This window comes from Emys orbicularis, chromosome 6 (assembly GCF_028017835.1).
Source record: "Emys orbicularis isolate rEmyOrb1 chromosome 6, rEmyOrb1.hap1, whole genome shotgun sequence".
In the NCBI taxonomy this organism is placed as follows: domain Eukaryota; kingdom Metazoa; phylum Chordata; order Testudines; family Emydidae; genus Emys; species Emys orbicularis.
In genome coordinates, this window is record NC_088688.1 from 72,712,190 (window position 1) to 72,728,068 (window position 15,879).

Here is a 15,879-nt window from a genome sequence, read left to right on the forward strand (position 1 = left end):
ATGACATTTTATATATATATAACAAACTTTAGTTTCTCCAGAGTTGGAAATATCTGATCAACACTGGCAACAAATCAGAATTACACTCCTTTTACTGCGCGCTAGCTTAACAGTTTAAGTTAACAACCTCTTTTGAATTAAGAGGAAAATCAGTGAAAAACCCTACATTTTCTTGTGTTTTTAGGTTAGTTGTTGTTTCTCCTGTGCACTTGAGAATTGGTAAGATTACCTTAGTCCTTCCCGACTAGTCTGTACTAGCTTTTAACCTTATTTTTTAATACCTTCGTTCAAACAATTTATGTACGTTTGCCAACTTCCACGTTCTAATAAAACAAGACTTTTCAGAGTACACAATACAGCATCTATTAAAAACACAAGCAATGATAACAATGTAGACTGCAAACCTACCAAAAAAGACACCCTGAAACTTTTGAAACATTGCATGACCACTAGCAAACCAGAAGTGGCAGTTAGATGCACAAGGCAACAATGTATCAATGCATCACAACCATGGAGATACAATGCAGTATAAATAACAAATTGGACTGGATAATGATTTACTAGAAAGCTTTGTATGTGCCTCACACAGATGTCACACAACCATGTCCAGTGTCAGTGCTGTGCTACCTAACAAGCCAGTTTACCTCTGTTGCCTAATTTTGAAGAGCCACAGCAGCATACATGACTACAGAGACTACACAACTTCAGTGACAAAGTTACAGGATTCTCCCTATCTTATTGCATTTTATTTAAAAAAAAAAAAAAGCCTTGGAAATTTTGATTTTAATAGAATATAGAAAATTGGCTTCCTGAGTAGTCTCAGTTTACAATTTGTTCAATAAAAAAAAATATTATAAAACAGGAAATTCATTATATTTTAATATAGGAAGAATGTCTGTCTTTTTTTTTTAAACAAACTTGTTTAAAAATAAAACTTAACAAGTGTGAAAGGTGGAGACTTACCATTCTATAGAAGAACAGTATTTGTGCCATGATGTAGTGTTAACTTGCAAGTTTTACAGCAAAGAAAGATATATGGATTGGATTTTTCAGAGCAAATCAAAACAATGCAGTTCAATGCTTTGTGACTACAGTTCATCACATTTGCTTTTGGTTTTAATCCAACACCTTCAGCCTGAAAAGCTAAAATATCAATTTTTCACATGTACTGTCTTCCATATCAACTATTTGGGTTTTTTTCAAAGCATACCACAGATTAATCAGTGAATACAAATAAAGGAAAAACAGATCACTGCTGGATGCTTAACACAAACATCAAATAGTAAGTTCTCAACTTTTCCAAATATTTCAAATAAAAAGGTGTCCCTTTCACTTTGACTACTTTTTGTAATTTTTAATGAATGGGAAGGGGTAAAACGGTATTAAAACTGTTGCCCATCTTTAGTTCTTTTGTATCTACAATTAATTGGAAAACAGTAAGTTTACAGATGAACAGTGTACAGTGGATCTGAAGCATCATTTCACTACTAGTTATGATCCAACACGGGTTGTGGTGGTTCTTTTATCGGAGAAGAAGCTTTTCAGGAGAAATACCTGCCCAATACTAACTACTAGAAGAATGATGGCTTCCCCTATTGACCAATAGGCTACTCTGGTGTTTAGATCTTCTGCTCTGCTGCGACCTTGTGCTTCTCTCAAGCGGAAGTGAGTCTGATAATCGATAACAGACTTCAAAGCTTCATGAATTGAAACACAAGCAGACTCCATCTAGACAAAAAAAATATTTCTGAATTAGAAAAGCATTGGAAGAATTCTATTTTTGTGCTGTATCTGAGCATATATAGCCAGGACTTCTGTAATTTTAGATGCAAGTATGTTTATTCTCTCAACTAATATGCTTTTAAGCTCTGTCACATCTAACCCACATTAACCAATATACTAAATATTTTCCCCCTCAGCCACATAAATATATCATTAAAGTTGCCTCACATTTCCCATTATATGGCCCCATTTTCAGCTACTTAGAACTTGGCCAAACTAACTGTTCAGGCTGAAATGTTCTATGCCAAGTGTCTGCCTCAGGTTTTGTGTTTTGTTCTTTTGTTTTGTTTCAACTAAAATGGGTCAGCCATTTCAGAGAACAAGATTAGGGAAACATTTTTTTTAAAATATGGGCAAAACAATGTATTTCAGTGATTTGTTGAGAAACCCTCGAGCCTTTGAAGCAAGGACTTAATATTTGACAGGGGCTACCTGGGTATCAGAGATATGCCTTTTGCCATTCCTGTGAAAATTTGTCCAAGTCGCAATTCATACATGCTCAGTTCCCTAAATTCTCTGAAAAGTCTACCTGCACTGAATAGGACTTCCCCTGTAGTTGCTCCTTCTGGCAGCAAAGGGACACTATGGTGCAGGACAAGAACCAAGTGTTCTCAATACTCCCACTGCTGGTGCCCAGGCAACATTGAGGAAGCAACCACACTGGAACACACAGGGATGAGGAGAGAAAGAGACCATAGCAGCATTAGATGGGTCAGGAGGAAAGGGAGTTGCAGGAGCCAGAGAGTAGGGAAAAATAGAGAGAGGGTGGGGGACAGGAACCAGAAAGAGGCAGGGTAGATAGGAGCAGAAGAGGGACAGAGAGACAGACAGCTCTAATTACTAGAGCAAACTCCTCTACAAAACCTGGAATTGAACTCAGGAGTCCTCAAGTTCCTACATTCATTTGACAACAGCAAAGATTGTGAAACGCACTGGAAGAGAGATCTTTGGGTCCACTCAGACCAGTAGAAAGATAGCTAGGGGATGGTGTTTATATCCTTGGTTCCAAAGTACTGAAATGGTGAGCACACTCACCTAAATAGCAGTTTTGGAGTGAGTTTGCTGCCAGTTGGCAGCACACAAGGTGTCTGTGGGTAATGTACTGAACACATTTAATGGGTTTGTGTTTAGGAGAAACGAAGTGAGGCTCACAGAAAGACATGTAAAAAACAAAATCAGAAATAAGACCTAAGGTTTAAGAATAAAACTTCACACAGTTGAAGCCTTTTTTATGGGGAAGCAGTGTTCCTGCCCTACTGTACATAAATAAAAAAAAACCTAAACATCTATAACATTGAAAATAAAACATGTTTCACGTTTAGTTAGTTAATTTGTTTTGCTAGCCTTTTCTTTGCTTCTCATAATTTTGACTTACTGGACAGATTTCTAATCTAAATATTAAATTGGGCATTTCCTAATTATCTTATTCAGTTTTACTTTCCTTAAAAAGAGGCATGAAATGTAAATGCCTATTTTTATTTTTTTTTACTACTTGATGTTTCTACAGATGTTTCTTGATGTTTCTACAGAAAGGCAGAATTTAGAAACAAACTGTTTGAAAAGTTCAAAGCACCAACACTTCAACTTTCAGACATGAGTGAAGTCACAGCAGCTTCCTTAAGAAAATATACCTGTCTGTGATATAAACAATTCAGAGAATTATTAATCTTATCATATGTAGCTATTTTTAGTTAAACAGTTAGTATCGTCGAGGAAAAGCAGATAAGCTTTTAGTATAAAATCTCAAGATTTTACCATGATGGTATAAAAATATGAGTTGCCATTACTAAGATATTGTGAATTTAAATATATTTACTCTGTAACCTTTCAAGTGCATTTTATTCATCCACACTACATTTCTTTCCAGCAATCCCATTCATCTCCACAAATCATGCTGAGACAGGGACCTCTTGTGGCTACAGACAGATTCACATACCACTGTTGCCAAAACAGTAGATTATGCAAAATTCAATATAATACTAAGGTCCAATTAAACTCTACTTTGACCCACAGCCTATAAGAAAGAGGCACAAAAATAGTGAAAGAGGCTTCCTTGCCATCTCTTGCCTACCTGCCACTTCCTTCCAGAACAATGTCTAGAAACTATGTCTGCTGTTGAATTCCTTCCTGACCCTGCAACGTAGTATTCCTCCAACATCGTCTCATCCTAATCATTTCCTTAAACAATGTCCTGTTGTGAATGACTTTGCTCTTTGCTAACTGGGAGGTAAATCCCTAAATCTTAGTTCTACTTCTATGATTAATGACTGCTACTCCAGTTTGCAGCAGCTCAGTTTTACATCCAAACTTTTAAGCAGACAAAATTTCATTGTTAACAACATTAAGTCTTTGATTTAATAGAGCTCCCTAGTTAACTCAGGTTGGGATTTTCAAAGAAGTCTGAGGAAGTTAGATGCCCAGTCTTATTGACTTTCAATGCAATGTAGGTACCTAACCCCCTTAGGCTCCTTTGAAAATCCAAGCCTTATCTGCTCCATCTTTTGTTTTCCATCAAGTCACTTTAAATCAGCCCTTTACCTGGGTAAGTGCAGTGACTCTGTTCTCACTAGGAAACAGAGGTGGATCTTCTCCAACCTGGAAGTCGAAGTACACAGTTTTGTGCGTGAAAGTAGAAAATTCATTGCTGAAGCAGAATTTGTATGTTCCATTCCTAGATGCAGTGAAGGTAAAGCTATCATACTGTTTTTTCATCTCTTTGTACAACACAATGCCATCAGGATCTTCCAGCCGACAATCAACATCATAATGCCCTCCAGTGATCACCTGTGGAGTGTGAAAGATTATTGGCACTTTAACAGAGTAGAAAGTTATTCTTAGTATTACAGTTATCTAAGCACCTCTACAAGTCATTCGATCTGATGTATTTAATTTAATTTAACTAATTCACTAAACCAGAACTAGAGAAGATACAGAGAGCTGTAATAAACCGGAGTTCACCAGTGAAGTTGTTCAATTCAAGAGTATTAATTTATATTGGCCTACAGGAATGAACTTGGATTTTACACACTAACAAAACAAGAATAACTCAGAATAAAATACTGTACATCCACTCAGTTGTAGAAGATTGATAAGTTTTTTCAAACATATTAATTTATATAAATACATGAGAGAAAGTTTCATTTCAATTAAGTTATTTTACTTAAGTTTCTCAGATACTTCAGTGATAGGTACAGTACAAGAACCTGACAAGGAGACAATAAAATTAAAGTAATACTGTGTTAGAACAGTAAGATTTACTGTATTTTAGGCCCACTTTTCAAGTCCAGAAAAACCAATACAGCATTAAACAGGCTGGAGCTGTTCCAGCAGGTTGGAATTGCCAGAATGCAACAATGTCCCAGCCTACACCTGCTTCCGATGTGACTGGAAGGGTGTTGCACACAGACACGTTAAGCCAGCTTTCTTCCTGCTTTGTGCTGCAGAGTGGCATAAGAATGGGGACTGGATATGTCCCCCCACCCTTTTCCCCCCCCCCTCCAAATCTTTATCAGCATAGTTTTGGAAATGAGAGAAAAGCATACAGTGGAGTCGCATCAGACGTGCATTTAACTTACGCGAATTCAATTATACGCGCTCGGCAAAAAAAAAAAAAGAAAAATAACGATTCCGCCCACCATTCCAGTCAATGAGCATATGCCCCGGAGTGAGCATGAGATGGGAGACGTGAATCTGCTGTTCCCTCAGTCTGTCTCAGTTCCTACATGCCTCTCATAGTGTGAGCATCTCGCGGCGCTGAGTGTGATTCTAGTGTTTAAAGATACTGTCAGAGGTGAAAGTAAGCCTGTACGGCTTACCGGCAAGAGCCAGTACACCGTGCCAGACTGGCTTCCCCAGGCTGGCGATTTAAAGGGCCCGGGGCTTCCTGCAGCAGCTGGAGCCCTGGGCCCTTTAAATCACCTCCCAAGCCCCGCTGCCAGAGCCCCGGGGTCGTGATTTAAAGGGCCCAGGGCTCCATACTGACTTACTTTCACCTCTGAGTATACAGTACTGTACTTTATGGGCGATTTAAGGGATTTTCAAGGGTAATTTTGACTATACACGATTTTCGCCTTACGCGCTGACTTTAGAACCTAACCCCCGCGTAAGATGCGACTCCACTGTACTAGGTTTAAATTAAAAAAAGCTGTATCCTTATGATACAGACACTATGCATTTAAGAATTCTTTATAGGTTTTAGACAGAGTCTTCATAGTAAACCTAGTTTCTAAATTTCAGTGGAAACAAGTCAGATAGGTTTGATTTCAGCACAACTTTATAGAAATTTTTTTGTTGCAGTTGCATTTAGGGGATTTTAATGCAGACTTAGGAATACTGTTGCCTCCCTCGAGCAGAGCTTGTGTCTTCTCCCAACACTGAATTAAGTTAGTCAAAGCTTAGAACTGTCCCAAACCCTCATGTGATTGAGTGAAACTCAAAGTAAAAATATATAAAACAAAATATTTTCACAGCACCTGAAATCACATTGACAAACCTATAAGCAATGTAAAAGAAAGCCTTTGGCGAATTTAGAAACCACTGATTTATATCTGGATAAACAATGAGGTACAAATTTAAATGTGAGCAAGCATTTTACCCCCTTTTGAAACGAACATTTTGAGTGCATCTACAGACAACAAGCTCATCTGACTAGCAATGTCTATAACAGATTGTTCAAAAGCCTACGATTGGAGAAGATAGAAACAACACTTAAATATTAAAACAGATTAAACAAAGCACTAGAAAACAACAATTCTGCAGAGGATAGATTAGCCCCAACAGGTCTTATCTCCAACTTCCACAATTCAGATACAAATGGGTGCATCAGTTTGAAAGGTTTAACCCAAAGATATTACATTTAAACAAATTAAAGATAAATGTTTTAGGACAGACTTCCACTCATACAAATTAAAATAGCTCAGATAGCGGAAAGAAGCAGCCCAGTTTTTGTGGAAAATTCTTCTCAACAAAATACAGATGACTGAAATATTTCAGTGTCACTATTCAAAGAAATCATTTAGTTTCTTTAGATGCAAGCAGCCTCAGAAATTGCACGTTAGATCAACAATCTTTAACTACAAGTGGGAGATTCAATTACTACCAAAGAGCTACAACTAATTTGGCTAAGTATCAAATGATTAGGACTTGTTTTAATGCTAGATTTGAAAGACAAAACTGATAGAAAAATCACTCTGGTGGTTTTCTATTTCTATGGGTGCAGAACAAGCTGAAAGACATTTGGGGCAGAATTCACCGATGCACAATTCCTCCAGAAAGCATGGGCACATGTTAAACACTGAAAAGCAACTGCATTAATTCATAATTATTTATGATGTATTCTATTTAGGCTTGGCAGAATTCACCTTTTTATATATAATTTTGATGGATAATATCAATGTTTATTTTTAAGCAGTTTTTTCTATTTTTATTGATTTAAACTTTCACAGTTTTGGAACATTATGTGGATGACAGTAGACCATGAGATAAAAAAACAGTTAAAGCTTTATGAATGCTACATAATTTTGTTTAGCTTCAACTTTGCGAACATCAGAGCTGGCTGTTTTATCAGAGCTGTAAATATGTGCTTTATGCAGCACTTATTACATGTTTTTATACACATTGAGGTAGGACTCAAGTTCTCAAGCAGCATTTTTCTTACTTTGCCTATCTGTAAATTTCTATTATCAACAGAAGTATTTTGTCAGGTTGTACGTGTATGGTGAAATACACATTACCAATAAAGATGCAATTCTTCCAATGTCAAGTATATTAAGTGTAGCAATCTAATTCCACAATTTACCTTCCCCAACAAGTCTCAAAACACAAGATAAAACAAGAAAGTTAAATGCCTTTCACAAGTGCAATGTTGTACAGTTAAAAGTGATTCACTTTTATTAGGCTGGCAAACAGTCTCAATAATTAAATGAATAAGGCTCCAAGTAGTACAATCCCTAAGAAGCTCAAGGAATATCTTGTTATAGCAACATCATTTTGGCAAAGTGCCCATTTTACAAGGCTGATGCGAGTTTCACAGATACACACAGGTGATGTACGCATAAATACATACAATGGATCCATTTTGGGAAGTTTTCCGAGAAGCTTACAACTAACTTATGCTTTTACTGTAGATCAAGAACATAGCACTTTTACATCTTTGCCTCCCACATAACAATTGCACAGCCTTGCATACATGTTATTGGGCAATAATATTCCAGAATCACAACTGGTTAATACTTAATCACACAAAACCTAATATTGAAGTAGGATTTAGGGTTTGAACTCAGAATCACCATGAAATTCAGGGACAGCCTTGTTTATTTCACGAGTTAGAAATATCAATCAGCTGCACAAAGTGAAAGGGAAGGCAGGGAAAGTGAGGATGAGCCCAACAGGTGTGTGGTGAGGGTTAACTCAGTAGAACAGCTGCCTTTACAGGGAAATGGGATACTAGCTGGCTGGTTGTGTGGGCAAGGTAGTGTTGGCAAACAGGTATATATTAAGCTGATTTAAGGACCGTGTTATCTGGAACAGTAAGGTGCACTTGGTGCCCTACAAGATCACTTTATCAGAGCATTACTTATTGCTGAGCTAGAAATATGAAGCAATGCTGCCTGGGTTACAGTGTATTGGGTGGCTGTTTTAAGCGTTTCTAACTGGCTAGAGGAAACAAAACAAATACCCAAAACTCCAGGGGGCACCTGATTCCCTGTGCAATCTGCTGAAACACTATTAAGCTGGGGGTACCTCTGGCTTAGTGAGGTGTGGGTAACGGTGCCTCAGGCCTAGAGACAAGACGTGGGCTTGACCCAAGCTAGCTGTCTTGACGATGGATGTGCGGGTGCATGAGGGAGCTGTGTATCTGGCACTCTAGGGTGCCCTGCACGATCCCCCATCGAAGCACCGCTTGGCGCTGCTGGGGCGCGGCCTAGGCGGGTGATTACCTGGAACTCCAGGGTGCACTTGGTGCCCTGCGCGATCTCCTCGTAGAAGCACTGCTTGGCGTTGTCGGGCAGCTCGAACGTGATCTCGGAGGCCCGCACGGCGCCCGCCAGGCACAGCAGCAGCACCAGCCCCCGCAACCCCGAGATCGCGGACCAGGCCGCGGCACCAGGGCCCAGCAAGCCCCGCAGCAGCATCTCCCCGGTGGAGCGGGGAGGGGGTCTCAGCACCCGGCGGCGGCAGCAGCAGCTAAGGGGCAAAGGGGAGAATGAGTCGGAGCAGGTCCGGGAGCGGCTCTCGCTGGGCTGGGGGAGGAGGGGGAGCAGCAGAGGCCGCACCGATCAGGCCTAGCGCCCAGCCCGGCACCGTGACCAGGGGCCCGCGAGCTAGACTGCGCCACGGGGGCGGGGGGGGGCAAGCGGGCGCAAAGCGGGGGAACTCACTGCGAGGGGCCCGGATGTAGTAGACGGCGGCAGCCGGTGTCTCTGCGGCGTGGCGAAAGGAGCGAACGAACTGGGAACCCGGAAGTAGCTACGCAGGTCGCGCGCCTCCGAACCGGAAGTGCTTCCCATGGTTTTGTCGACGTGGTGTTTGGGGAGGAGAGGGCGGGGCGACAGAGGACAATGGGCGGGGCGGGGCAGGAGAGGGCAATAGGCGGGGCGGTAAAGGACAATGGGGCGGGGCGGGGCAGCAGAGGGCAATGGGGCGGGGCGGGGCAGCAGAGGGCAATGGGGCGGGAGAAAGATGAGGGGGGCGGGGCGATCCGCAGCCGCAGCGAGGTGTCTGGGCCCCGCGGGGGTGCTGCTGGCAGCAGCTCTGGTGATAACATGCTGAGCTGTCTCCTGAAACGCTGGTCCCCCTTCCTCCCGCAATTCAGCCTGTGCCACAACCCCGCCTGCAGCTTGCTTCTCTTTCATCCCAGTCCCAGCAGATCGCGTTGCAATTGCACGGTGTAAATGCCAACTGTTCACTAATCAGGACTTTACATTCGCAACTATGAGCCTGTTCGCTTCCAGCTACCTCGTTCTGCGGCGGGCAGCATCTGTCATTCAAATTGGCCCCCTGTCACTTTAGTGTCAGGTGAAACAGTGATGGATAATAAGACCAGAAGGTAAGAGAAGCTAAGGCCTGGTCTACACTACCCGCCGGAATCGGCGGGTAGAAATCGACCTCTCGGGGATCGATTTATCGCGTCCTGTCAGGACGCGACAATCGATCCCCGAATCGACGCTCTTACTCCACCAGCGAAGGTAGGAGTAAGAGCCGTCGACGGGAAGCCGCGGAGGTCGATTTTGCCGCCGTCCTCACAGCGGGGTAAGTCGGCTGCGATACGTCGAATTCAGCTACGCTATTCGCGTAGCTGAATTTGCGTATCTTAAATCGACCCCCCCCTGTAGTGTAGATGTAGCCTAAGAGATAAAAGAAGACTCCCCTTTTACCACTTAAAATCTGCCTTTTATAATTAATACAATTTGTTTTGTTTATGATTAAACCCAGTTTCTGTAATTTCTAAATGGGGGAGGGGGCAAGAAGTGTGCACACCTCTCCCCACACTGAGGGAGGGGGTGAATTTCATAATGTATCTTGGGTCTGCACTCCAAGGGAGTTGGACATCTGAGTGCTGGAGCAAGTCTGAGTCTTCCCAGAGCTGATCTCCAGCTGCGTGAGGCTCTGCCTGTGTGTATATTAGAGGAGGTTTTAAGAGCCTGGCTCAGCAAGACAGGTTAAAGGGGGGCCAGGCTGGCAGAACAGGTATCTCAGCACATCAGGTGGCTTCTCAAGGTATCCAACGCGTCACAGTTGGGTCTTTTGTTCTTCACACAACAAAAATAATATGAAGAAACCACATGGGCACATTTGGGTCCTAAATAATCATGGTTAATTTACAAAATCTACACATATATGCAAGGCCTAGTCTAGCTATGTACACACCGCTAATCTGGTTGAGTTCTGGCAGACTTTACAATAATAGAACACTGAGTCCCGGTAAAGGGGTATTACCCTGTACCTATTTGTTATATATGGAGAGAGAGAGAGAGAGAAGATGATGATTTTCTACTTCATTGTTTTTTCTAAATTCCTATCCTGAAGTCTTTCCTTTTGTTCAGAGACATAGAAACCCAAAATATTATTAGTTTTATCCATCTCTCCTTATTCCCACTGCAGATTTGCCATTCCATTTTTACACTCAATCCCATATAAAGTAAATGTTAATGTATTTAGATTTTTCTCTGCCATGGAACCCAATCTGTTACGGTTGAAGCAAGTATATTGCAAATTCTGCAGGCACAAACCTTTGTAAGCTGACCGTTTTGTTGCAACCACATGCTATGTTTACTGTTAATATAAAAAAGACACTGCTTACATACCCCTCAGAACCCAGTGGAGGGATGTACTGCTAATACTACCCAGCTTAGCTTCAGTGCTACGAAACCTAGGCATAGGTTACTTATATAAACACTGACTCCCTAGAAAAGAAAGTCAATAAATATCTCAAAATGCTAAACTGTACTAATGCTGGGGTTGTCCCTTTTCTGATTATATTCGTACTCAGGAGATATTAAAATATTGTTTTCCTTTTTTATATAATAAAGCATTTTGCAAGTTATTGTCTCTTTTGCTGATTTCTGTTAAGTGCTTCCAAGATCTGTAGTGTTCTCTCCCCAGTGTATATTCTCTTGCTGTGCAGTTGCTGTTCTCAGACATGCTTACAGATAAATAAATAAAAATCCTTTTCTCGTGGCCTATACATCCTACTCTGTCCTCTCTTACTCTGTTGTCTCTTCCTTTCCCTTCCTATGCCACCCACACTGAAAGGCTCCCTTTCCTATTCCAATCAAGGAAAAATATATCCGGTATCCCAACCTGGCTTAAGAACAGCATGTCCCACCTTCTGCAAAGGAGACAAGAACAAACCCTTCAGGTTTCATCTCAGCAAAAAATTATTCCTATCCTCCCAAGCTCCTAGCAGGCAGGGCTTTATAACCCAGCTTTCTTGGAAGCTCAACAGTTCTGACCCTTCTCCTGTTAAAAAAACATTACACGTGCTTTTCCATGCATTGTTTTACTGTCATTTTCCTTGTGATACTTTCCCCTTTAATGAGCCACTTAGTCACTGATAATGCTCACAGAGGAGGATAATGAAAAATAAGTACAGAGCACATCCTCTCCAGTTTAATGCAACAGCAACTATCAGATTCTTTCTGTCTCCTTTTGCTCTACCTCCATGTCATCTGTAACCATTGTGTATTTAACAAAAAATAACATTGTACATGCTTCTGTCGTAGTGTAGCTTACTTTGCAAATAATGAGTGATATTCCCAAAACTAAGGTCAGTATACTGCAGAGGCAGAATACTGTGAGGCCTTTGCATTTTTTACCAGGCAGTCAACCTAGCTCCCATAATAGGGGTGGCCAAACTGTGGCTCCGGAGCCACATGAGGCTCTTCAGAAGTTAATATGCGCCTCCTTATATAGGCACTGACTCCGGGGCTGGAGCTACAGGCACCAACTTCCCAATGTGCTGGGGCGTGCTCACTGCTCAACCTCTGGCTCTGTCACAGGCCCTGCCCCCACTCCACCCTTTCCCTGAGCCTGCTATGCCCTCGCTCCTCCCCCTTTCCCCCCAGAGCCTCCTGCACACCACACAACAGCTGATCAGGAGGTGCGGGGAAGGAGGGGGAGGCGTTGATCGGTGGGGCTGCCGGTGGGTGGGAGGAGTGGGGGGCGGGGAACTGATGAGGGGCTGCTGACATATTACTGTGGCTCTTTGGCAATGTACATTGGTAAATTCTGGCTCCTTCTCAGGCTCAGGTTGGCCACCCCTGTCCCAGAATATGACAGGCTCGATTCTTCAGCTTGGTGTGTGTGTGTGTGATGTCATGAAACATTCTCACGACAGATTCTAACCTCCAACCCCATCAAACACAGCTGCATACTTCAACAAGTATGTTACTGTGCTTGATTTTCAAGTTAAACAGAGATGTGTGTCTTGCATTGGAAGTAAGAATATGGCTTTCAGTTGATGAGTAGAAAAAGACTCTATTGTACTGTTATATTAGCTTGACATCAACTTTTGCACATGTATATGTGACATTGTGAGGGGCTGGGAAGAGGATTAAACTACCATCACAAAACAGCAAACCTCTCTTGCACAGTGATAGATGGATTTGGACAGATGACTAGGGAGGAGTATAAAAATATTGCTCGAGCATGCAGGGGTGTAATCAGGAAGGCCAAGGCACAATTGGAGTTGCAGATAGCAAGGGATGTGAAGGGTAACAAGAAGTGTTTCTACAGTATGTTAGCAACAAGAAGAAGGTCAGGGAAAGTGTGGGACCTTTACTGAATGGCGGAGGCAATATAGTGACAGATGATGTGGAAAAAGCTGAAGTACTCAATGCTTTTTTTGCCTCGGTCTTCACAGACAAGGTCAGCTCCCAGACTGCTGCACTGGGCAACACAGTATGGGGAGGAGGTGAGCAGCCCTCAGTGGTGAAAGAACAGGTTAAGGACTATTTAGAAAAGCTGGATGTGCACAAGTCCATGGGTCCAGATCTAATGCATCCAAGGGTGCTGAGGGAGTTGGCTGATGTGATTGCAGAACTATTGGCCATTATCTTTGAAAATTCGTGGTGATTGGGGGAGGTCCCGGATTATTGGAAAAAGGCAAATTTAGTGCCCATATTTTAAAAAGGGAAGAAAGAGAACCCAGGGAACTACAGACCGGTCAGCCTCACTTCAGTCCCTGGCTAAATCATGGAGCAGGTCCTCAAGGAATCTATTCTGAAGCATTTGGAGGAGAGGAAGGTGATCAGGAACAATCAACATGGATTCACCAAGGGCAAGTCATGCCTGACCAACCTGATTGCCTTCTATGATGAGATAACTGGCTCTGTGGCTATTGGGAAAGCAGTGGATGTGATATATCTTGACTTTAGCAAAGCTTTTGATATGGTCTCCCACAGTATTCTTGCCAGCAAGTTAAAAAAGTATGGATTATTGGATGAATAGACTATAAGGTGGATAGAAAGCTGGCTAGATTGTTGGGCTCAATAGGTAGTGATCAACGGCTCAATGTCTAGTTGGCAGTCGGTATCAAGCAGAGTGCCCCAGGGGTCGGTCCTGGGGCCGGTTTTGTTCAACATCTTTATTAATGATCTGGATGATGGGATTAATTGAACCCTCAGCAAATTCACAGATGACACTAAACTGGGGGGAGAGGTAGATATGCTGGAGGGTAGGGATAGGGTCCAGAGTGACCTAGACAAATTGGAGGATTGGGCCAAAAGAAATTTGACGAGGTTCAACAAGGATAAGTGCAGAGCCCTTCACTTAGGAAGGAAGAATCCCATGCCCCACTACAGGCTGGGGACCGACTGGCTAAGCAGCAGTTCTGCAGAAAAGGACCTGGGGATTACAGTGGATGAGAAGCTGGATATGAGTAAGCAGTGTGCCCTTGTTGCCAAGGACAATGGCATATTGGCCTGTATTAGTAGGAGCATTGTCAGCAGATTGAGGGAAGTGATTATTCCCCTCTTTTCAGCACTGGTGAGGCCACACCTGAAGTATTGCATCCAGTTTTGGACCCCCCACTACAAAAGGGATGTGGATAAATTGGAGAGAGTCCAGCGGAGGGCAACGAAAATGACTAGGGGGCTGGGGCACATGATTTATGAGGAGAGGCTGAGGGAACTGGGGTTATTTAGTCTGCAGAAGAGTGAGGGGGGATTTGATAGCAGCCTTCAACTACCTGAAGGGGGGTTCCAAAGAGGATGGAGTTAGGCTGTTCTCAGTGGTGGTAGATGACAGAACAAGAAGCAATGGTCTCAAGTTGCAGTGGGGGAGGTCTAGGTTGGATATTAGGAAACACTATTTCACTAGAAGGTTGGTGAAGCACTGGAATGGGTTACCTAGGGAGGTGGTGGAATCTCCATCCTTAGAGGTTTTTAAGGCCCGGCTTGACAAAGCCTTGGCTGGGATGATTTAGTTGGTGTTGGTCCAGCTTTGAGCAGGGGATTGGACTAGATGATCTCCTGAGGTCTCTTCCAACCCTAATATTCTATGATTAGAACATGTTCTGTCTAGGAATTCTGACAAACTTTGGCAGCACAGGCAGTTCATTCCCTGAGGGGTAGGACATATAAAGTTGAAGGAATGGAAAGTGGAGAGAAAAACTAAAGAAAGCTAGAAGGAAGAAGAAAATCAGGTGTACATGTTCTTTTTTATCTTGCTCTCAGTCTGTGTAATAGCTGAGTCAAGCTTCAAATCTGTTGCTTTGAAACTATTAGCAGAGCAACCTTTGATGATACCTAGAGACTATCAGGGCCGCCCAGAGGATTCAGGGGGCCTGGGGCAAAGCGGGGGAGTGGACATAAAAAAAAGGCGCCACCCGCTGCGGCACTTGTCCTCACCGGGCGGCGCTCTGAGTCTGCGGCGGCGGTGGCGGCGGGTCCTTCACTCGCTCCGCGTCTTTGGCAGCACTGAAGGACCCGCCGCTGAAATGCCGCCGAAGACCCGGACCACCGCCGGGTGAGTAGCCAGAGAAGGGATTCTCGGCCAGGGCTCGCAGGGCCCGGGGCCTGGGGCAAATTGCCCCACTTGCCCCCCCCCCCCGCCGGGCGGCCCTGGAGACTATGGACATGGGTTTGATTTTAGATACAGTTTTATACCAATAACAGTTTCTTTGACTTGTGTGGAGTTGGTCCCAGTTTAACCAGTGTCAGTGAGATCAGAATGAGAGTTTAGAACTGAAGCAAGGTTTCCTTTTGTTTGGGTGTTAAATGGAAAGACATCAGTAAGTTCGATCCTGCAGTCCTTACTCATGCAAATGTCCCATTGAAGATTTCATAGGCTTATAGAACTTGGCGGCAGAAAAAATCTGATAAATCATTCAGTTTCCCTGCCAATGCAGTTGTACGAGTGCAGCTAAGATGATCAAGCCTATTTTTTGCATACAGTTCTCTCTTAATCATGCAATCTACCAAGATGTACAGTTTCTTGCTTGAGCTGACTACTGCCACTCTGACAAGCATGTCAAAGTACAGTTACCATTTATATACCCATCAAAATCTTGGCTAGCAGATTTGAAATTAATAATCAGACTTTATCTAAATAATGTCTTTCTTTCTTTCACCTTGGTAAGGTTTTGTAAAATTAAAA

General features: G+C 42.8%; 1 protein-coding gene across 1 annotated transcript; it reads right to left on the reverse strand.

Annotated features, from left to right (window-relative positions):
• Positions 1 to 430: 430 nt before the first annotated feature.
• Positions 431 to 8,915, reverse strand: TMED7 (transmembrane p24 trafficking protein 7). Its single transcript, XM_065406134.1, has 3 exons — positions 8,721 to 8,915; positions 4,321 to 4,566; positions 431 to 1,728 (listed from the first exon to the last, which is right to left on the reverse strand). Exons 1-3 carry the CDS (start codon positions 8,913 to 8,915, stop codon positions 1,492 to 1,494), a joined length of 678 nt encoding a protein of 225 aa, XP_065262206.1. The 3' UTR covers positions 431 to 1,491.
• Positions 8,916 to 15,879: the final 6,964 nt, after the last annotated feature.